At 42.8% G+C, this 24,277-nt stretch overlaps 1 protein-coding gene and 1 long non-coding RNA gene across 16 annotated transcripts in view; one reads left to right on the top strand and one right to left on the bottom strand.

Annotated features, from left to right (window-relative positions):
- The window catches only part of slc1a9 (solute carrier family 1 member 9), a 48,946-nt gene that overhangs the window by 3,579 nt on the left and 21,090 nt on the right, over nucleotides 1-24,277 (top strand). For 5 of the 15 annotated variants that reach the window (XM_030406882.1, XM_030406885.1, XM_030406879.1 and 2 more), the window contains 10 exons: nucleotides 829-1,344; nucleotides 4,559-4,691; nucleotides 4,825-4,936; nucleotides 12,923-13,081; nucleotides 13,929-14,081; nucleotides 14,556-14,812; nucleotides 16,946-17,051; nucleotides 17,133-17,259; nucleotides 18,718-18,951; nucleotides 19,736-19,930. In XM_030406882.1, coding sequence (XP_030262742.1) covers nucleotides 12,928-13,081; nucleotides 13,929-14,081; nucleotides 14,556-14,812; nucleotides 16,946-17,051; nucleotides 17,133-17,259; nucleotides 18,718-18,951; nucleotides 19,736-19,930 — 1,226 coding nt within the window. In that variant the 5' untranslated portion in view covers nucleotides 829-1,344; nucleotides 4,559-4,691; nucleotides 4,825-4,936; nucleotides 12,923-12,927. Of the gene's footprint in view, nucleotides 1-64; nucleotides 1,345-3,171; nucleotides 3,505-4,558; nucleotides 4,696-4,804; nucleotides 4,937-8,917; nucleotides 9,110-10,583; nucleotides 10,709-12,922; nucleotides 13,082-13,928; nucleotides 14,082-14,555; nucleotides 14,813-16,945; nucleotides 17,052-17,132; nucleotides 17,260-18,717; nucleotides 18,952-19,735; nucleotides 19,931-24,277 lie in introns of those variants that run through there. The other 10 variants (XM_030406893.1, XM_030406878.1, XM_030406881.1 and 7 more) reach the window with 9 other exon arrangements.
- Nucleotides 23,238-23,762, bottom strand: LOC115575084 (uncharacterized). Its single transcript, XR_003982628.1, has 2 exons — nucleotides 23,547-23,762; nucleotides 23,238-23,451 (listed from the first exon to the last, which is right to left on the bottom strand). It is a non-coding gene; the product is annotated as an uncharacterized LOC115575084 (long non-coding RNA).

Raw genomic sequence — 24,277 nt, 5'->3', positions numbered from 1 at the left:
TCGCAACCCTCCCACCATTCTCTCTATCTCCTTCTTTGTCTGAACTTGCCCTGCATGCACTTAGATATTTCCGCCTCGGGGTGCATCAGTGAGAGTCGGAGTGAGAGAAAGAGGAAGAGAGAAAGTTGTTAGCTAAGTGTGGACGGTCAAACAAAGATGATGATTGAGAAGGCAGGGACGTGGAAATGTCATTTTCTTTGGCTTTTGCCCTATTGCTGCCTCTCACTACGTCACACACTCGCACACACACACACATATGCATGCATTCAGACACGCAAATGTAACCACAACCATTTTACCAATCATTGAGGAGGATATAGAGGTTTATTTAAGACGATCACTCGCCGAACAAGTTCTCATTCATACTGTTACGTTAACAGATTTCGCAAATCCCTACGTCCCCAGAAGCCCTTCACGTTAAGTCACAATATATTGCGGTCGAAACACAATTCTCTGCTACGGTTTTCAGTTTTTCCTTTGGGGATTTGTGTTTTTCGACAAACAACATTTTCATGACCCAAACAGATTGTCAGACCATTATTAAAGACCCATAAAAACAAAACTGATCCCTTGTACAGCAGTCCTGCCTTGTACACGAGGAGCTTGCAAAGCCTTTGCAGCATTGCCCACTGTGTCTCATATCAGTTTCACTGGAATCATTTTCTGCTCATTTTTCTCTGCTCATTATGCACCTTTTTGAATCCTGACATCTTCAACCGCTTCTCTTTTTGTCAGCTAAAACAACCCAAAACAAACTGGAGCGTTTTGAAGTTTCAAGATGTCACTCTTGCTACCTTTGACTCCTCTGATGAAATTCTTCCCACACAGAGCGCCGTCAGACATCAACCTACGAGTTGGACATGAAACTCATATCTGCACGAAATTGGAAGGTAGCTATTATGGCCAATTATTGCAAATAGCTGAGCTGAGCTGTCAGGGCGAAGCTAACAGTCTGTCTGTCCACAAACGAGCCACTGAGTCAGACGTTAGACCTCAATTACAGATCGTCAACCTCCCCAAGGTACCTGGTGTCAGTCCTTCATCATCCCTCCAATCGCTTCTTCTTCTAATTTGTTTTACATTTTCAATCCTTTTCATTGTCTCTGCTGTCATTCAGCTCACCTACTAAACTCCAAGCTACCCTAAATTCAAGCCTCTCTCCAGCAGGAGCAGCGATACCATCGCCGCCATCGCTACACACACACATACACACTGAGGTATAACTGCATATGTTTCCAATTTCAGGCGTAATGCTGCTCTCTCTGCAATCTGAGCCAATTAGCCAAAGCCTCCTGGAAATGCCCCAGTCGCCATCCATGGTGGTAAAGAGGTAAAGGGTCAAAGGTGAGGTCAGTCACAGGGGGTTCAGACTCTGATTAATGCGTCACCTCCTGTCGGTCTTTCTGTCTGGCTCTCAGTCTGAAGACACCCCGGTCGGCGGTGCCTCGGCAGCCGTCCAACTTCCCCACGGACGTATTTGGCACAGGTGTAGGATTGTACAGAAAAGGCAACCCAAGCTTGAAATTAAATTTCACAGCTTACTAAAGGTCAAAGAGGATGAGTGACAGGGTCTGGAGCCAGACCACACGTAAAGACACGAACAACATACATGCATACTGAGGAAAGTATGCACACACACACACACACACACACACACACACAAACATGTCCACTCTGACAAACAAACAACACATGCGCCTACAAGTCTTTCCTGTGTGAAACTGAAATTAGCACATGGAATGTTCACCTTTGGGAAATGGATTGGGAGGGAGAGGGAATATGAGAGCATCGGAGCAGCAAAGCCCTCATTAGGGGAACGGAGGACTTATTTCAGTAATTCTGTTGCTTAATGCTTAATGAGAAACAGGTTCGAATGGGTGCAAAATGCAGACTGGCGCTGTGTTGTGTTACCTGGCAGTCTGCCCCGCCTGAGTCTGTCTGTTTAGATTTTGTGCTATGTGTGATGTCGGCGCAGAAGCTGGGTGGTTGTCAGTTTATGAAACCGCTTCAGACGCCGCCATGCAGCCGTCGCTGCGTGCACACGCTCTGCTCGTCTTGTTTACATCGTCTGCACCGCCGATCCCTCTCCTCTTACAGCGCCCCGCTCTCTCTCTCCCCAGATCACCTCTCAATCACTCCTCCTCGCCTCCTTATCTGTCCCTCCTCAGTGTCTCATTACAGGACTCGGTCCACCTACAGCGGCTACACTTTCATTCACTCGCCGCAGACTCGTTGCAGTCTGGATGCCCCTGGATTAGACATGCAGCCTAAATAGTGAATGATCTATTTACAGTTACGTCTTCCTTCTGGCTCAACACGATCCACACCTCATGCTGTTTTGTGTTTTTTGCACTTAGCCACCCCTCTGTCCTCTCTCTGCCTCCACATCCCCTCTCACTCCCCCCTCGTCCATAGGCCATGTTTTGTCCCTTTTCTTGCCAGAGGAAAAATGTTACACATTGTAAACTTTACTCACTGTACAACACCCTGCAAGATTGGATTTCAGAGGCAGACTTTGTGTTTGAACTGCTCCGGCAATTAGTAGAGGATAGACTTACAGTGCACCTACTGCACAATGGAGGCACCAGCCCAGTTGTACAAGCCCCTGTTCCCGTACTGCCCCTCTCCATCTGTCACTCCTGTGAGACTGTGTGTGTGTGTGTGTGTGTGTGTGTGTGTGTGTGTGTGTGTGTATGTGTGTCACAGTGTTTGGCTCTGCATGCGTATAAATTGTTGTATGTTTGCTTGCATGTGTGCATGGACGTGTAAATATAAACCAAATTCAGTAAATAGTAACACTTTGCTTTCAGTTAGAAGCAGCGTGTAAACATTTTAAAATGGTTTATGATACAAGATGATGTAGTTATAGGCAGGTATAAATGTTTGTTAATGTGTGTGTCAACAGCTATAACTCATCCCGTGGGCAACCATAAGTTGAGGCTGCTGTATATAGGTAATGGATAACCACATTGTAAAACACAGTCGCAATTATACAAACTGTGTCTTCATGGGAGAATTTATAATTGTCAACAAGTGCAGCACTTAAAATGCTTTGCTGTCTGCTTGTAATTACACAAAAGTGCTTATATGCTAAATGACTGTAATTATGGACGTCTTATGTCATATGTCTAACCTAAATATTTGGGATGTGTTGTATGTGTCTGACAAAACTGAAATTATCGATGAATGGATTCGGCAACCAATTACATCTAACCAGAAGTTCAACCAATCAGCTCCAGATCCAAGTCCAAGTCAGAAGTGCAGAATTTATGCAAATATCATGGACCTTTGGGATTATATATACGTACTTTTTTGTGTGTTGATGGTCATATTGTATCTGCCATGCCAGCAGTGTTGTATTCATGGACTAAATGGACTAAACGAGGCCAAGTCATGGCTAAGACCAGAGTGTAGCGAGAACAAGACAAGACTAAGACACTGAGTTGTTGAGAACCGGTCAAAACCAAAACCAAGGAAGAGCGAGACCGAGTCAAGATCAAACCAGTACGAGTCCCACACTGCATGACACACTAACGCTAATGTGGAACATGCAAACCATAGGCAGTCTCCAAATCAACGATCCTCAAAAATCTGAAACAATCTCATTTCCTCAAAAAACACTTACAGATAACAAAGGAAGGGGGTCTTTTATTCACCTTTTTATTGCCATGTATAGTATATATATGTGTATATGAAGAGTTTAACGAGAGTATAACGCTATGTGGGAATTTTACTTTCCTTAGACCCTCGATTGAGAAAGGAAAAAAACAAAAAAGAAAGCCTTTAAAAGCGAGAAAAGAAATTTAAAAAACTTCCAATAGAGCACAAAGGACAGATCCCTCTTCCAACAAACTTACACACGCAATAGACGACAAACAGAGAGAGAGGCTGGCGATCCAGATCAAAACATCTGGAAAGGAGGCACCAGGAGTACAAATATTAAAAGTAACAGGTGTACAAGGCCTCAAAAAATTATTACCTAACTGAAATTTGAGCCGAAAAGGTGAGTTTAAGTTTGGATTAAAGGCCTGACTAGAATCAAACAGTCCGATGTGTGCACAGTCACGTTGTTGCACAACGTCGTGTTTGATAGGTGAGAAGCTACACTCATAAATCAATCATGACTCTGTCATAAAGCTCAATCATAGGCCTGCATTCCTCCCGCTACAGCACAACATCTCTGGAATGACAAACCTGAAACTGTGCCACTTCTTTATAAGTAAATTTCAATTCTGTGTATTGATGAAGTGACACGGTTCAGGGAAGAAGCCAGATCCTTGTATGTGCAGTATGTCGCAGCTCCACTCACACCCTTGGGCCTCCTCCATGCACTTTGAGGCCTCACTTACTGACACTGATATCTGTCAAAGGATCCCTCAGAGTGAAGCTACTGTAGAGATGTATCCACCCATTGCAGAGTCATAGTGCCCTCCTGTGGAAGGGAGGGTAATCATGCCCCCCACCTGCCGCCCCCACCCCCCCAAATGTCAGCTGACATACTTTCTGCATCCAACTTTCCGCATTTCTGCATCCAACTTAATTTTCTTAATGATTTCAGGGATTTCAGATTTCAACTTTCTCATCTTCCTCCCATCCTTCCTGCTCTTATTGCCCCTGACAACAGCACGTCTTCCTCTCCTGACAAGAGTTTGAATAAGGCCATAAAGAGAAGGACCGGTGATGGAGAGAAAGTGAGTGAGTGAATGAGGGAGAGAGCAGGGAGGGACGGGAGGGGAGGAGAGTGATGATGAGGGTGAGATGGGGTGGGGTTGGGGGGCTCAGAGCACCAAGCTGTTGTTTGTATTAATCTGCAAATTTTCTCAGATGACGCAAAGACTGTGACTTTGCCTCCCTCTTCATCTCCACGTCCCTCCTCTCTCCCGCGCCTCTCCCGATGCCTCGCTCTTGTCGGAGGGGAGACAGCGACACACAGCAGGTAAGCCGGGTCGCCTCCTTGTTGTCATTTTTTCACCCTTCAACACACTCCCATTCATCCTCTGCTGACATGTGCAAACAGTTTGGACCATTTCTCAGCCGTGACAGGGTGCCTGTGATTTGTTTGTTTGTTGTAACAAAGGCTCTCATCATTATTTATGATTATACACTTGATGTGTATTTATTCCTCTCAAGGGGGAGGATGACTTCAGGATTAATGATGTTGGTTTTGCAGAGTTAACGTCAGCTGTGATTTTCCACTTTAGAACCAGCTGTTTGAACATGTGGGACCTGTAATATCTTATCAGTGATCTGCATTGTGTTTTAGCCCTGTGTGTGCCGTCATAGAGAAGCGGATCAGAGCGATTTAAGGGTCGGACCGAGGAGTTTCCAAGACGTCTGTCGGCCAAATGAGAAGATGGATTTGCTGTGAGGAGGGAATGAGCTGTGACAAATTCAGTCCTGCCGCAGTGAGGAGTGATAGAGAAATTGCGACGTCAGATCAAAAAGGAGCGAAAGGAAAGAAAGAGATAGTTTATAAATAGCAGAGCTTTATAAGGGTGAAGAGAGCAGATGTGATAGACAGTCTGTGCTTAAGGAGTTCAAACAACAGATTAATACGCTCAGATTATCGTCCGAGAGAGAGAGAGACAGAGAGAGGAGGGGAGGGCGGGCGTGTGTGCTTGACATGTGTGGACATAAACACACACAGATTCAGACTAAATCACACACACGCACACACACACACACACACACACACACAAGCTCAAATGTTTTCTCTCACTCACCCAATCTCAAATACAAAGACAACCACACACACAGGCAGACACACATCTCCTCCCTGAAGGGTTTCTGGCTGCATCTTCCCCTTTTTTTCGTGCCAGATGTCTGTTGAGTGCTCAGATGTTTTAGTCGATAAATCAGTTAGTTGATCAAAATAAAGTGAAGTAAATAAACTGATAATGTGTTAATGATATTAGTCACTTATCAAGACGACATGACGGGAGTTAATGGGTCCAGCTTCCCAAATGTTAGATGTTTGCTGCTATTCTGCAGGAAAGTAGGAAATCTGAAGATGGAGAAGTTTAGGCAGGTGTTTTGTAATGTGTTTTAACAACAGGGGTATACGACTCTATCTCAAATACTGACAATCACACCCACAAAAACAACAAAGCTTGGCCTGCATAAAACATATTGATTATTTATGAATTATTTCAGTAATTTATCATGCCTAAATGTTGAACATTTCATAGTTCAAGTTACTCAAAGTCAGGGTTTTCCTTTTTTTCAGTTTTATATAACTGTAAAAATAAATATTGTTGTCAATTAGACTTTTTAACAGACAAAATACGACATTTATAGATGTCATATTGAACTCCTGAACTTTGGGATGGTAATTGTTGACATTTTATTGGCTAAATAATGCATTTAATTCATGATAAACAATTTAATCAGTAAAGAAAATGAGTTGAAGCCTCATATCAATTGAATCTTGCAGCGAAAAAAGTAAAACAAGTATTAAACACTCATGCGTAGGAAACCTCTGAAACATAATCCAGAGCCGGACCAAGTTTTAATAAATGTAAGCAATAAAACTGTTAAAGTAATCCCTAAACAAACAGGCAAACACAAGCCAGGGATCTTTCTGCACCCAAAGGTGTTGGGTTTATCAAAACCGAATCTAATATTTAATGTGATTGAGCTCCTTTGGTGATCTATTTACTTTTTAAACAACTTTATATGGAAAAACACATCTCAGGTAGCCATGATGATTCTCAAAACAATTGTTAAAGTAATCCTAAAACAAGAAGGCAGCCAGTGTAGTGTCATGTGATCTGTTTTCCTGGTTTTAGTCAAAAGTCTGGCAGCAAATACCTCCGGAGGCGTGCCAAGTGAGGACGCGTATTAACCCGTGTGTGGTCACATCCAACCCCTGACGGACTGAGTGAAGTCCACATCTGACCTGCACTAAGCGGGTTAATACACACAGTTTGACCTTCCTGCTGTAGCGATGAGCTAAAGCCATGCACCAGACACGTGTTTGTTAGCAGTTGTGCATATGTTGAAAGAATCAGGCACCGCTCCGCTTTATGCAGCATGGATACTTGAAATGTGTGTGGGTGTGTGTTTATGTTTGCGTGTGGAGGGCTTGGTTTTAAGGGTCAGGTTAGAATTAGATTTAGGTTAGGGTTATGCTCAGGGTGAGGCATTTAGTTGTGATGGAGAACGCTGTGTCGTTTCATTGTATTGTGGTCTTCTTTTATTTATAACAAGCAAAAAACAATGCAGGGTCGGAGCAAGGGTTGCTTAAGATAGCCTATAGAGCACTGCTAGTGGGCAGGCAATGAAGCGGTGTCCATTCTTTTGTATCTATCCATTAGATAAATGGAAAATGGCACGTTGATGTTGCCAGAATTGATGCAAGCAAAATCACTACAGCTCAAAATGGCATATAGGAAATTCGTTTGCGTCTGTTAATAAAACTCTGTTGATGACAACTGATGACGTATTGAGGGTCTTGAAGGGTTGTCCTTTTTAATAGGGGAGGATCTTAACCACCAGTCCTTGTAACTGTTCTGAGGTGCAAAGGGGCAATTATAAAAAAGGGATAGGGGTACACTTTTAAATTCTAAATGGGATTGAGTCTTGGTTCAAAACAAATTATCAAAATTGATACAACAGAATGAGAGATATTGCTTTTTTTCCTGCGCATTCTTCCTTTACAAAACCTAGTGCCAACGTTACCCAAAATGTCACTTCATGGAAACATTTATTAGATTACATACAGCTTCCTCTGAAACACAAAAGAATCTTTGAAATTATTTGTCATTTTATCAAAATAGAATTAGAAGGTACATTGATTTCATGATATTGCACACAGATATAGACAACCACACACTTCAGTTCTGATATGGGTCCATGCCAAGCCGTATGTGTGTTGTAGTGCCGCAGTGACCATCCTCATCTCCCTCTCTTGAACGAGGAGAGGATGGAGGGACGGGGTGGGGATTATATCTCGATCCCTTTGCAAAGCTCACACCAAACAATCAACCATTTGAAGTAATCCTCTGAGACACACAGACACCCGCGCGCAGTTACACACACACACACGGATGCCATTTAAATAATACATTCCAATGCGGGGCCCACTATAGATCTATAAAATCCTCGAGATAAAATCAGTTTTTTTTTTTTATTGTTTTGGTAATCTTGATGTTCCATTGACGCAATATAATTGAAACCACTCTCAAGGTTGTAGACGCTGTCATGAAATGATCCCAGCTGGATGTAAATATTCACCTCATTCCATGTCTGAAATGATAAAAACATTGCATCTAAGACCTCAATGAACATTCCTCTTGAATGATTTATCTACTTATTTTTTGGTAAATCGATTAAACACGGGGTCTGTGTCAAAGAATATTTTAAAATGCCGGTCACAACTGCTGTCCCCCAATCTCTTTGTAAACCAAAAGTCCAAAACCGAAAGATATTCAGTGTACAATAATATATCAGAAAGACAGGTACTAGAAACAGAGAATGTTTGTATTTTTACATTATTGATGCTTGATAAATGACGATGTATTGATTTAAATAAGTGCATACATTACAGTTCAAGCTAGATCAAATGTAAAAGGAAACAGCACACTACAAAAATGTATATTAATCACCTAAGTCTCTGTTTGTATTAGATATAAAGGCTTGATAAATACATCAAGAATCCATACAGTCAGTCAAACCACATTCATATTCTCATCTACACTCTTGATTTGTTGCAGAGATTTAAAACTTACTGTAATGTCTTAGATAAGATCACAGGCAAGCCGATAGATTGGGAGGGAGGGGGGAGTCATCACTGTATGTATATCCGACGTGCATCTGTTTGATCTCTTGAACTAACATCAGTGATTGGTTGGAGACCTGCCTGGATCATTAATGTGGAAGACTATAAGCGCGTACAAGGGAGAGGGGTTAACACTGACATGCCTGTGACGGCCTGACTGAATCCAGCGCTGAGGTAGTTTGTCGTGTCCTGCTCCGATGGTATGCGCACCTTTACATGCAGCAGCTTGGGCTCATTTACAGTAATCAGAGCCTGCTCTTCTGGGAGATTAACGTATTCTGTCATCGTGGCCCGTCTTCCTGGAAACCATGACGATTAAGAAGATGTGTCGTAAGTACATGACTGCATGCATACATTGATTGTGATGGTTATCACGCAATGTATGGGTCACCATCACACATCTGATGGACTACAACAGTGTTTACATTGAGGACCCTGATGTTTATTCAGTCGCCATTACTTTGAAAGCCACTGAGGGAGACTGTCTGTCTTGTGGCTGAATGAGGGCATGTAAACAGCTATGCCATCAGGACCGTACCAGCAGGAGTTTCTTCTTCGTTCCTGCGCCCCAAGCTCGACCCACTTTGAAGTCCCTCCACCTACACCCTTGAGCTTCAGCTCTCATCACTAACATGTGTTGTCAGAGCTCTCTTTCAAAGACAGGGCTTCTCTTCAAAGGGGAAAACCTTCTGGTCCACAGCCTACCTGGCAGAGTAGTAGTACCTGTGTCATGTCGCTTAGAAATCCAGGATTTACTGTAAGCTGCCCGACCAAACAGTCTGAACCCGCTGACTTGAATTGCTGTGTTTTATTAGGGATGCTAAGCTGTAATATGATGTAATAGGCCAGTCGTTCTGCTCTTGGCTCTGAGGCTCTGATACTCTGATCAACGTCTGTTTTCCGTACCACTATAAATTGTGCGTTGCCAAGTACGTTTCAGGCAAGGCATTCTAAACTTTGGAGTCGAATTTAACCCAGCAAGGTTGTTAGAAGCTTCTGTTTTCCTCAGTTGAACGGGGCCACCAGGACAGCCCAGTAAGAGCTGGTTCCTAGAGGCCAGCTACATTTCGTCTCAAGGCAGCTCTGACATTTCCTGGAGCAAGAAAATAATCTGTCTGTTGGGGAAGGAAGACAGATTTGCAGGGCAGCCTCTGGTCCTTGAGTATGTCCTTGCAGCTTATACTCCTCAGCACCACCCTCCTCGGAGGACACATGCTGTTGCTTCATTATTTCAGGGCCTACATCTGACCTGCTCAGGAAACGAAGGTTTAATATCCAGTTTTCACTGCCAGAGAGGATGACAATCATCCGTATTTTGACTCTTACCCATGTAACCCAGGCTTTGAATAGACTTGTACTTGAATAGTTGGATCTTCGTGACATTTTCTTTTTATATTTTAAAGCTAATATCATCCGAGAAATAACCTGCATAGCTAAAAGGTTTGTTTTAGACTAAGTAAACAAGCCTTAATTCGAGCTTGATGACCTCTTGGTGATTTAGTAATCCCTAAACCTGATGTCAACGTTATATGGTGATGAATTAACCTATTCCCAACTTCATGAGTTGGAAGGAATCTCGCCTCATATTAGATTGTAAATGTGTGTGTATGTGCGCAACTGACAATACCAAACAATGTTCATGCTAAGAATGACATAAGGATTGAAAAGAGGATTTGTGAAGACTCCAGCGGTGGAGCACCCTCCCCCCCCCCCGCCTCCTCTGTAACTCGTTTCACTGAGGATTATATCTTTGCAATTGAAACGTTGTAGGACATTCTCCGCCCCCAAAATATACAATTACAGATCACACTGGCAATCGGAATTTGTGCCTGCACTGGTGATCGTTGCAGAGGCTAGGAAGGGGCAGAGATATGGCCAGCAGGAGATGAGAGAGAGGAGGTGAAAGCGTCAGAGCAGACCAACTACTAGGTAACATTTTAGTCCATTGTTCTTTGGTGAATGTGTGCAACTTCATCTCTACTGCTTCAGGAAATGCCATCTACTCAGCTGATAGATTATAATCATGTCTGATTGCAATTGTCTCACTGAGTCAGACTGTTTGTAAATGTGACACTCATACTTCTGACATGGACTTGGCATGGCTGCACTGCTCTCCAGATGTGTTTATATATGATTAATGCTTAGATGGCGGTGACAGGGTCTTTGAATTTCTTCCTGTGAGGATAAATGTGTAGTGTTATTGGAAAGTGGACACATTCTTACTCGTTGACTCTTTTCCTCGTGTTGATGGGGATGACTCCTTGCTTTGGAGGAAAATCTGATTGCTTCAATAACAATCCTGTGTTGACGCACAGAAGCTTAAACAGACTTTGAGTGATGATTATTAGTTGTTGACAGGTGTTTATTGTAGAGCTGCTTGCCATCTTAAAGAAGTTATATTTCTTTTAAGGTGACTGTTCCAAGGGATAGAAAAATTGTTAAATACACTGTGATGGATGTGGACTCTTTTTTCCACATTCTGATTAGTCATGCTACTAAATAACATTTGGATGACATCATAGTTGAATTTCATCTTCACCAGCTTATCCTTTTTAGCGGTGCTTCCACTCTTGCTCAAGGCATGGTCATGTCCATCGGTCGGTCCACCACTTTGGACAAGGCTGAAATATGTCAACTCCTGCTGGATAAATAGACATGACATTTTGTAAAAACATTCATGATCCTCAGAGGATGAATCTTAACAACTTTGTTGATCCCCTAACTTTTATTTTAGTGCCACTTCAAGGTTTGAATGTTTTGGTTTTTAATGAAATATAATAGATATTTGGTATACCAAGCTTCCAACAGGATTAATCCAAATTATTTAGTGACTTCTTGTCTAGCGCTACCAGCAGGTTGAAATTATTCCAGTGAAGTGTCTCTTGATCTACATGCTGGATTGGCATAAAATTGTCATGTACAGATATTTATTGTTACCAGACAATCCCCTGACTCATTTAGCATCGCCATGCGGTCAACATTTGTGGTTTTGAGTGAAATGTGTTGGACTGTTGGATGGATGTATATTAATTTTTTTTTAAATGTATGTCCTTCTGAGGATGATCTGTAATAATCTGGTGATCTGCTGAGCTTTTATCTCACTACATATTCAAATCAAGATTTAAACTTCCTCAATAGTTTGTTTTTTGACCGAGTACCTCGAAACTAATTCCCATCAGCCTCAGCTAAGCTTTGAGTTTAGAGCTAATTAATTAAAGTCAGCATGGTGACATGGAAAAAGTGAAATTTGAACACAGTTAATATTATACCTGCTTAACATCAGCATGTTCGAAGTGTCGCTGTTAGAATACTGGCTTTTAAGGTTTGGTTCTGTTAACACTCAAACTGATACCAGTACTGGTACCTTGAATTCGGCACTGGTAACCAACCAACCAACTTTGATACTTTACTCTCTCTGTAATACTAAAATGCCATTGGAGTTATTTCAAATGTATCTAATATTATCTGCACTTTTTGGCTATCAAACATGGTACACTCTTGAGCTCTTAGATATATTTTGTGTTTGACCAGGTGTTTCCTCAGGTTAGACACAGCAGGTATTTAGCGTTAAGTAACTTCCACTCAAGGCCTTGTCTTGGCCTAGACCTGTAGCCCACTTGTCCAGATGGCCAGCCAGAGGCCACATCTCGTGGCTCCTCGCCGACTCACTCTTTAAAACATACATCACATCAGCTATATCTTTTCATTTATCAGCAACTACATTAGAGTCGTATTTAGATTTCCATTTCAAGGATGCTTACAGATTACATCTCTTGAGATGTTTCTTCATGTCCTGTTTAGCCATCGCCTGCTGTGTTTGGGCTGCCAGGATGCTTCCTTACTTCCCTTCAGAACCCAAACCAAATAGGACATTTCTGTTGTGTCACTGAGTGACTTGTAGGTAGCCATGTTTGTCCCTAATCCTCTTTTAAGAACAGAGGCAGCAACCACGAATGACAACAATGTGAGTCCTCAGTAGCCACAGGACAAGAATGCTTTGTTAAGATAATCTGTAAACAGTCCAGTGTCTTCACATTCGAGAAATCAGTTACAGAGCTACGGTTGCATCAGGCCAGCATGTGCTGAATGATGTGAAAGCATGTTTTCCTAGAAGTAAACCCTTCTCTTCAACTATCTCCACAGGCAGGATGACAAACCAGTCGACAGCCAACCAGTCTAACACAAACAAGGTGAAGGAGAAGGAAGAAAACCAGCAGGATGACAACACAGAAGTTGCTTATAAAGATGCCGGCCACTGCAGCCGCAACACCCACAGCTTGCTCCTGGGACTTACTGTTATGGGTATGCATGGACTGGGAAACTCAGACTGTATCCTGATAATATTCTCTGCTTGTAAAATTCGGATTTAAGTTGTTAACAATAGAATAAACGTTAAGGAACAATGACACCAGGAAAAAAAATTACCTAATTTCAGTTTTTGGTTAACATGATTGAACATCACAAACCCCCACATTTTTCACTCATTGAATAGAATTCAATTTGAGGTCAGTTTTATTGTTCAAAAATAGCCATTTGAGCGGCAGCAAGTTTCATCACACAGAATCTTAGATGTACAGACTGCATGAGTATTTTCCCATGAGACATTTTAGGCTTGTTGTCTTTAGTCTGACTGTGTAAACACTTTGGTATGTCTCTACATGGCTGTGTTCTTTGTCAAAAAATTTGCCAGCAAAGTTAAGAAGTGTGTTATGTTTGCATATCACAGATTTAAACCCAGATTTACACTCGTTTACATTACAGTAGACAGTTCTCATAAGTCAGAAGTCTATTACGTGACACGTTTGTGGGGGGAGGATAAGGCCAGTGAGTTCGGGAAAATCCGATAAACTGAGTCCTATGATTATGACTTGTGAGCTTTTAAGAATCTATAACAATTTGCATATCATCACATCTAAAACACTCTGCTGAAATCCAAACTAATTAACTTTATTAATGGTTTGAGAAACTAATTTGGGCCCAATGTGATAAATTATTGTCTTTAAAAACAAAACTTTACAATTTAATAATTTAGTTATTGTGGTCCAAATAAATCAATCTATCATTACTAGAAAAAGTTCATGAAGAAAACATAACTTTTTTCCCCAAAATTACAGAGAATATTGAACACATACTTGTCTCCTGTCCGCAGGTGTTGTTATGGGAACGGTGTTCGGGATGCTGCTGCGATACATGAAGGTGACGGACAGCTCTGCCCTTACTATGGTTTCCTTCCCTGGAGAAATTCTCATGAGGATGCTGAAGATGCTCATCCTGCCTCTAATCATCTCCAGCCTTATCACAGGTGTGCCACTACATGCACACAAAGACACACACAAACAAACACACACACACACACACACACACACACACACACACACACACACACACACACAAACCCACATGCAAGCACAGACAGACAAGCAATGTACAGTAAACTCTGGCCGTTGTGCACAGGTGTTGTTCTGTTTGGATTTAAGCTGACACATGATGTATTTTATTTACACTGTAAGTAGTGTTTGTTCGTTTGGTCTGAGTGTAAGACGTCCACAAAGCATTCATGGCCCACAGTGGATGAATCCTAAAAATATTACAAAGCAACACTTGACTGTCAATCTTTTTCACCTTTGTTCATGATGATATAACTGTAGAGCTAATGACTGAGGGTAATTCTAACATTGCATACTAAAAAAAACTGAGTATATCATACTAATATGCTATATATGTATTTGTTACAGTACATGGTGCGTGCAAACACTGATGGTCATCTGTCTTTCAGGGCTGGCTGGGCTAGACGCCAAATCCAGTGGCAGGATGGGTAGTAGAGCTATGGTGTACTACATGTCCACCACTGTAATTGCCGCCATCCTCGGGGTCATCCTGGTGTTGTCGATCCACCCGGGGAACCCCAAACTGAGGGGAGGCTCGTCGACTCCATCAGCCCCAAGGAACCAGGAGGTCAACAGTCTGGATGCCTTCCTCGACCTGATCAGAAACCTCTTCCCTGAGAACCTGGTCCAGGCCTGCATCCAACAGGTAGCATCACCATCTGAAATTCATCTTTAGAACTGCTCCATTGCTTTAACTTCAAATTGTATTCAGCCGTAGGCAAAACAATCTCAGCACAAGGTCTTTTATGTAGTTGTTATGTTGCTTTCGACCATTTCACATGATTGTCAGCAGATGAATAGTATGTTTCCAAGGCAGAGATGAAATCTTGAGCTCAGTTCTTAAGCTGCGTTCCCAGAAAAATGGAAATATGAGCAAATACAATTTCATGACCATATGGCATTGTGGACATCCAAAGAAGGTCATAAGACAAATTAAAGGGGATGTGTGTAAAAAAATTCAGTTATGCCACTTTATGATCTGACTTCTGTCCATTTGTTGCCTCTTGAAAAGCTGTAGATTTAATCTCCTCAGCCCTCAGCAAAGTTGTCAGATGAAGACTTTAATAAGGTTTGAAGTGCCTGGTGATGGAGGAGCGCAAGCACATGTCAGTTCAATGGTTCAAAAGCAAAAGGAAAAAAAGGTTTGGAACTTCTTTGTATGAACCTAAAAAGGCCAAAGTTGAAGTCATTAGTCTGTAGAAGGTATTAAGTGAGCAGTCTGACCGTTTGAATGAACTGCACAGAGTTGTAAACGACTGAAATGATACTCTAGAGATGCTGGTTGTCCTCCAAATGTTTTCTACATGTGTCAAACTAAAACCGTTTTTAGTTACAAAAGGACCAAAAAGGCCAAGGCTGCCTTCTGTTCATGTGTAGCCCTAGAAGTGTAACCTTTGAAGTGTGACTGTCCAGTTAAACATGACAGATGAAAGGAAGCCCTTGAGTCTCTTTTTGGATATTTAGTGTACTGCTGAAACAATGACGCGATCAGTAGGTTTATAGAAAATAAATGAATGAAATTATGTTTTTCATTTTGTATTTCATACCATCACGCAATTTGAATGAATGTGTTAACGAGATAAAGTATAACTTGCATTTTTGGGACCCATGTATATACCAAACTGTTACTTTACTTACTGGAATGGCACTCAATAGAGTGCATACCTCCGCCGAGACAATTTGGATTTGTCCCTTTATGCGGATCTGCACCAAAAGTTAATGGGGTCTGTTCTGGGTCAAGACCCATACTTCATCAAAGATTTGTGAAACTGCTAACAAACCAACTGACCTAGAAACAAACTTCTGGCACTTGTGAAAACATCAGGGCTGCACGATATGTTAAAACAAATGTTATTGTGATCAATGTGGCAAATATTATGATTTACTATTCATGATGAATAAGAATGATCATTATTGCATCACAATACTCAAGGTCACTGAAAAAAAACTATTATTTTAGTACTATTTTTTTTAGTGGAAAGAAAAACTAAAGCAATAGAACTGCAAAAGGTGAGATGTCACAAATTATCAACATCAACATCGTAATTTTCCTTCATTTACTCATAGTAAGGCCCTATAGTCATACGCATCACAGTAAGGACCAGGATGAGTCAGTGGACAGCTACTGTTTAACCAAGCTGGTCATTTATAAACGATAATCCAAGTCTCAATCATGATGCGACAGTTGCCTTCTTCTGTACAAATCCTGTTTTTTTTCCCCACTCTCCTCTCCGTCATGCGTGAGTGTCTGAATGATTAGAAGTAGTTTGTCTGTGTTGGTCTGGGTGAGGGTCAGCCCTTCTGCTACTGCTAATCTCTTTACATCTATAACACTACATCCTCATTTGCCACAGTCAGGCATCAGCTGGTGAGCGGGGAGAACTGCTGAGCACCAGCTTACAGACTCCCGTGTCTCTTCTTCTCCCTGCGGTATTCTCTGTTTCTTCCCTTTCTTCTCCTTCCTGTTCACATATCTGTTTTATTGCTTCTTTTGTTTGCTCTCATCAGGGATTCATTGAAGTCATAAAAGGCATAATTGCTTTTGCAGGAAGGATTTGTCCTTCGCCTTTTAACCTTCTTGTCTCTGGTAGTTCTCATGTGAGGATCTCTTGTTCTCTGTTTTGCTTTTTCTTTACACACAAATCTTGGGTTTACTGTGCTGCTGCCAAGCTTATGTTTGCTCGCACAGAGCACGAGTTACGAAACCTCTTAACTGGAATCATGTCCGCTCAGTTTTCATCCCCTGATCAATCTGAATCTTGTTCTGTCCTCCCTCTAGGTTCAGACAGTGCTGAAAAAGGTGCCGCCTGCAGCAGTAAACCAAACTGAGGCTATCATAGTGAGCAAGAAGAAACTAGAATACAAATGGGGCATGAACGTCCTTGGTGAGTTGATGACAGAGCTGATCTTTGATTTTCATCGAGAACTATGATGGTTTACTCGCGCTGTTTTGTGTCTTCCTCCAGGCTTGATCGGCTTCTTCATCACTTTCGGGATCTGCATGGGGAGGATGGGCGAGCGGGGGAAGGTCATGTGCGACTTCTTCAACATCCTCAACGAGATTATCATGACGATGGTTTCCATGATCATGTGGTCAGTGTCTTGTTTTTGTGAGTGTGCAAGCTTGCACAACATGTGTGTCTTGTTTTTGCTCATGTGAGCCAACCGCTGCATTGCTCTGACATTCTGGAGATACCACACACAGAGCTCGTGACAGTGATGGATAAGGCCATGACGGTGTATGCGAGACAAATTGTGGGAAAACAAGCAACCGCGTAGGACGTCAGAGAGTGAGTAGAAGAGAAAGGAAGAGGAAAGTGTGTTAGTGAAGGACACGGACAGATGGAAAGAGAGGGAGAGAGAGTAAGAGGGTTTCCCTGGCACATGCTGGAGTCTGTGGTATGCTGAGGAGTAGCAGGAGCCCAGGCCCGGAACAATGTTGTGGGCTCCCAGGGGAGCCGGGGTGGAAGATCTCCAAAATGTAATGGATCCACCGACGGCAGAGGAGCCACTTGGCAGCAGAGCAGAAAGCAGATGCGGGTGGGAGGGAGGGATCGTGGAAAGATGCATGTGACAGCATGTCTTCAGAGTGCAGTGCACACCCTGAGGCTTCGCAGGACCCCGCTTAGTCGCACAGAGAAAAGGAGTATAGTGGCACTCAGAGCAGGGACTGCGAAGTGAAGGGAAGGGGGGAGCAGGGTAGGCGGTTGGAAGACAAACAGCAGGATGCTTGTCTTGCTGCTCTCCTAGGCCATCTACATGTGCAGCTGGACACCAAAGGAATTGTGTTCTTGTTCGAATCACTCACACAGTATAAACAGATTACTCATGGGCCTATGGAGCCAGCCAAACACAGAGTCCAGTGTATACAGAAACACGTATCATACATCCATCAAATCATATACACGGCATATTCCACCAAACAACTGTCACCGAATGCCAGGCTCGGGGTTCAGCACACAGCTGACCTGGGAGAGCAGGCCGCTGTCGGGATGAGACCTGCCTCGACTCGGCCCGAGAACAGATTTAAAGGAGAACACAGCTTTAATTCATATGTCCCACAGCGGTCTGTATTCACCAACGGGAACAACTGCACTCCAAAGCTGGAAACCAGAGATCCAAGAATGTGTCTTGTCCTCCCATGGTGAAAACCGCTCCTTTGACAGTGAATGAAGATTGATTGGGCGTTTGCTTGACGTCTCGCAGACAAAACTGAAATATCATCCTAAAATTTGTTGCTCTCAAATTATAGTGTAAGATCTTTACGAAGAAGTCATTTTTGGATGTGTTCTGGACTTAGCGATCAATCAGTGAATCAAGAAAATAAACTGCACATCAATCAATAATTGAAATAATTACTAGTTGCGTAATTCCACTTGTGTCAAAAAAGTCTGAGACCACTCCCCAACAGTACTCATTGTACTGAAAGTTTTTCACAATGTGACATTTTCTGATCATCTCTCACAAATATTGAAATAGTTTTAGTCACACAGAAAGTGTAAAGTTAACCAAAGTCAACTCCATTTCAATCATTCCTGACTCTGTGTTCAGGTACTCCCCTATTGGCATTGCATCTCTGATTGCGGGGAAGATTGCAGCCATCGGAGACCTGGAGGTGGTGGCCAGGCAGCTGGGTATGTACATGGTGACCGTCATCGTGGGCCTGGCGATCCACGGTGGCTTGATCCTACCTGCTATATTCTTCGTTACCACCAGAAAAAGCCCTTTCACTTTCTACTCTGGGATCTTCCAGGCTTGGATCACAGCTTTGGGCACCGCTAGCAGGTAGGTCAGCATGCAGGAAGTGTGTGTGTGTGTGTGTGTGTTTGTGTGTGTCCGTGGAAGTTCTCCGTTTGGGCATGTGTTAACACATGTGTGTCACATGTTTCCTTTACAACATCTATTCCTTGAGCAGCTGCTGTAGTAAGCATGATTGATCGGTGTCGCCTGCTTCTAGCTTTCGGCTATTTTGGTTAAATCTGAGAGCGCTGAAGGCGAAATTCTGTATTTACACGACGAACTGATAAATTCAGGAGAGCAGAGCCAAATGTCTGTGAGCACAGGCTATCATAGACAAGTCCATGTCAGACAGATCCTGTGTTATAAACGTCTAAGCCCTCAGATTAGTCCTCACCAGCCAAACTGGCCCCGCTGTATTCTGCCTGGCTCGGCCTGCCTGTGATTCTGCATTGCTGCTGAAACCAAATGTCATTTTGGCACATTACTGAGGCTTTAGTGAATATGGGTAATCCTATCAACGTTTCCTCTAATTATATTATGACCCGAGCTTAGCAGGGCCGGGAATCAAATTCCTTTAATTCACATGTCGGAGGATTGCAACAGTGGCCTACACCAGCTGTTAGGACGAGGCTGTCAGCCGACTCAAATTTCTGTTGCTTTTTTTTTTTTTTCTTTACCCCCTCACCTCCCTCATCACCTCTGCACTTTTCTCTTTCACCACCTGTCTACCTATTTAATGTCCGTCAGCAGACACTTTGCTCCTGCTCCTCGTACATCTGCACCCATTTTTTTTTCTAACTGGTCATCTTGTGGGGCCATTTTGTCTCAGTGCAGGGACATTACCTGTCACCTTCCGCTGCCTGGAGGAAAACCTAAAGATTGACAAGCGTGTGACTCGCTTCGTGCTGCCCATAGGTGCCACCATTAATATGGACGGCACTGCGCTGTATGAGGCTGTGGCAGCCATCTTTATTGCCCAGATGAATGACATCACGCTGGATGGCGGACAGATCATCACTGTCAGGTAAGGCACGTGGTGGATGGCCTCTACACACGTGCTGTGTGATGTTGCTAGTGGTTGGATTGTTGAGAGTGAGGATTGTTCAACTTCATTGTTACTGGAAACCTTTTTGAGTGCAACTGTCTCCCATCACCACCAACATACAAACATACGTCCCTGTGCCAGGTTTTGAAGGGATCTTCATCTTTGTCTCCATGAATATTTGTGTAACTCAGCTGTGTGCAGCCTCAGAAGCTTGAAATAGAGTTAGTTGGCTCACTTGGAAGCGAAAAAAGAATGCAAATAACAACGGCACAGTTGAGAGAAAAAAACACGCAGAAGAGAAACATTGCAGCCAATGTGCCTGAGCCTATTTAATAATAAATAGGACAGTCTGGCGGCGCTTAAGCAAAGTTTCCTTTTATTACATCTTATTTAGCCAGAAATAGCCACATTACCTCACCATCCTGCATCTTCAAAACAGCTGTTTAAAAAAGGAAAAACATGTTAAAATGTGTTTCCTCTGTCATCCACTCGCTTCCAAAAACAAATGCACAAGATAGCCAGAGCAAGATCTTTTAAACACTAGGTGGTGGATACACTGCCGCTTTTGTCCACAGAGGTCGCCACAATCAACAACAAGTAAAAGGAGCGTATGGTAGCTTTAAATGAGCGATTCCCATGCCCTGCGCTGCCAACAGGAGTTTCTACAGGGGAATTAAGAGAAATAAGGCCCTGAAACGTGTGTTATAATACCCAAACATTCGACGATTATTTCAGACATGATGTGCACCACAGACCCATCTCTTTGTTTGTCAGCCCATAACAACAATGTCAGAATAAACACTTCCCGCAATACTCTGATCTGAAATTACTCACAGATTTCTTTCTGACATGTTTTAAGACAATTAAAACCACAAAGTCTGTGTCTCGTACTTTTTTCCCACAAAAAGTTAAATAACCGCTCTGAATTTTCTAAAAAGTTCATCTAGTGCTTCCGAGTGAAAACCACGTCGAAACTTATCTTTACATTTCAATTTAGCGTTTTGACGACGCTGTGCTTACGGTCTGGTTAAGGTTAGGAAAAGGTCGTGTTTTGGCGTACCTGGTTCTGTTGCCACAAAGCCAGCTGCAAAATGTTCCAACATCTTGTTAAAGATACCCAGTTTTGTTGCCACGAACACAGCCGGAGAATGTCCTGGCAGCTGCTGAAATCTGATCGTTCTCCTCGTTTTTTTAAAGTAAAGTCACTGTAAAGTCTCAGACTTTACAGTTTGGAGGAGCAGTATCAAAAAATAGTTTAAACTGACCATTTTAACGGTTCAATTAGTTTTAATCAGTTTTGAAATTCTGTTGATTTTAAAGTTATACTGCCGTCCCTAATTTAAATGTGTAATAAAAGCAAAAAGGAAAGTTTAAATGAATTTCCCAAGTAATTTTCTTATAAAGATGGTCTTATAATCCACATGTATGCAAGAAGAGAAAGTAATAAGATATTTGTTTTTCATTTCTGAGGTTATAGCAAAACATTTATGTCTGATTGGAAACAGTCTACTCAGATCCGACTGCCTGTTGTGGCTGAGGGTTAAATATGACGCTCAGCACTTTGAAGTTGTTTATTGTATGTCTTTCATCAGCGGCTGGTTTCCACCAAATCCCTCAAATCTAATTTTCGAAAGTCCTTTATTGTATCATGTGTTGTGGAATTGTACTAAAATAAGATCCATATGGGGTGTGTAAATCTTGTGAATTTTCCACTTAATCACGTCACTGTCACTGTTGGGTGATGATTAGCGCTGCAGTATGTCCAAAAGGGATTGAGATATAAAGCAGAACTCTGCGTTCTGATCAACGGCACCAAACATTGCAGTTTAGAGCAGTGTCCGAACTGGCCTGCAGTCACATCTGGGACGAAAACGACCTGATAATTCCTCTAATTGCTTCATGACAAGCAACAATCTGAGTGTTAAAGATTTAAGTCGGGAAACGTCGGGAGGTTTGGTTTGCTTTCGTGGACAGAAGTGTAGCCATACAAACCTCCCCTCATCCCTCTTTGAGGTAAGTTGTGGTCAGCTGAACACATGTAAATACTTGGTTGCTGCTGTATGACCTGCTTCCTGCAACAGTAAACTATATAATTAAACCACATTTGTATAATCCACCAATCTGGAGTTGTCTCATCAGGGTTGCCAACTTTTAAAAATGGGGGGAGTGTTTCGGGCAAAGTAGGGCTTTACTTTTTTGAGTGTGATATTGCAATTATCTGCATGTGTATTTGTAATGGAGAAAGTCTCCAACAATTCTGAAGTGACAATGTTGTAAATCAGTGTCAACACTTTAATCCCCAATAAAACATGTACTCACACAGCGGCCATTTTTCTCTAATATAACGACTAGCAAGTTAATGGGTAGCGAAAATCTGGAGGGACAACAACTGACGTTAGCATTCAACCACTAGCTAACATTACTGTTTGAAAGTGTCACACAATACGATAGGACAGCCGTGAATTCTTTCCAAAATATCAACAGATAACTTGTTTACATGTAATAAAGCTTGCAGGTGAAACACACTGGATGTAATGAAATGGTAATATTAGCAAAGAAGTGGCTAAATGCTAACATTAGCTAATAGGTTATCAAATATATTGTTTTATCTTGAAAGATGGCCTGATGTCCCTCCAGATTTTCATTCTCCATAGTCTTCTCATGTGCTGTTCAATCAGGAAGTAGTGATAGTTTAAAGATTTTTCAGATTTCCTATATTTAAAAGACTTAAAACCTAGAACACAGCAGCATAACTGTATCCCAGCATTCAAGACCCCTGAGCGTGATATCTGAGGAAAATGGCAGCCATGTAAATGTGGTCTTTAGATGATTATGAGCGCGGAAGTAAAACAAATCCTCATAGCAATTATTCTTTTCAGTGGTTTTGCCAAGAAATATGACTCAGAGATCCTGCAGGACCTTCTTCATGTTGAAAATATGATAATGGAAATAACATTGAGATAAGCGCATAAAACACATTGTTTTCACTTCATGTGGTCCAGTTTTCACCTGCAAATCATCAACACCACATTTCCCGGGACGTGCTGTTATCACTTAAAGCAAAGTTAACAAGTATGTGGAGTCTGTGATACATTAAATTAATCATTTAATTCAACCCATACCTAAAACCTCACATTTAAATTCCAAGCAGCATGCTGACAATGGACCGACCACGGACCACTGAAGGAAGGAAATCGCACTTTTATAATTTCATGTGAACGTTAGATATATTTCAGTTTGTGGATGTTATGGCCGGGTGACGGAGGTGGACCCAAAAGCGGCAGACTGGGAGAGTGCACAAAAAGGCTTTATTAACAAAGGGTTCAAAAATGAGCAACAGAAAGTGTCCACGGCTGCAAACGGCAGGCGGCAGGAATAACAGAAGTAGTCCGCGGCGTCTGGCGGCTGAAGGCAGGCTCAACAAAGGGTGTCCGCGTCTGTAGGCGGCTGGAGACTGGAGGCAGGTTAGCGGGGGGAAGACAAGGCAGCGAGGCACCGAGCTGGCAAAGAAAGCACAAAAAACGAAGTCAGAACAAAACTCTTCACACACTAGAAACAATGCCGGGTAGCAGAAGACGCTGGCTACTGGCTCTACCGATGAGACGGAATTATCTGGCACAGGAGTTGAGTCAGGCCGGCTTCTTATAGAGTAGGTGATTAGGTGGGGATGAGAACCAGGTGTGCCTCGCTGCGCTTGGCTAAGTGGGTCAGCTCCGCCTCCCGCCGCTCTCCAACACTGCAGGTAAAGCAAGGGGAAAAAGCAGGGTGCACACAACTATACATCCCAGAATAAATCGGGGCAGCACGAGCCATGACAGTACCTCCCCCCTAACGGACGCCACCTGGCGTCCTGCCTGGCTTGTCTGGGAATCTCTCATAAAAATCAGATAACAACTGAGGGTCTAATAACAGCGACTTGGAACCCAAGAGCGCTCCTCGGGACCGTACCCCTCCCAGTCGACGAGGTACTGATAACCCCGGCCCCGCCTGCGGACATCCAAAATGCATTGCACAGTGTAGGCCGGTTGACCGTCGATGAGACGGGGGGGAGGGGGGGGGTCAGGTTGGGGGTGTAGGGGGCTGTCAAACACAGGTTTCAGAAGTGACACGTGGAAGACTGGGTGTACCTTGAGTGCTGCGGGGAGCTTCAGGCGGACGGCACTGGGATTGATGATGCGGTCGATGCTGTATGGGCCGATATATCTGGGGGCCATTTTCCGGGAGTCTGTCTGGAGAGGGAGGTCCCGTGAAGACAACCAGACCCGTTGACCCACCTTGTATTCCGGGGCCGGTGTGCGATGGCGATCTGCTATCCGTTGGTTTCTG

Source organism: Sparus aurata, chromosome 23 (genome assembly GCF_900880675.1).
Source record: "Sparus aurata chromosome 23, fSpaAur1.1, whole genome shotgun sequence".
Taxonomy (NCBI): Eukaryota; Metazoa; Chordata; class Actinopteri; order Spariformes; family Sparidae; genus Sparus; species Sparus aurata.
The sequence above is the reverse complement of the archived record's forward strand: the minus strand, read 5'-3'. Positions and strand labels throughout refer to the sequence as shown.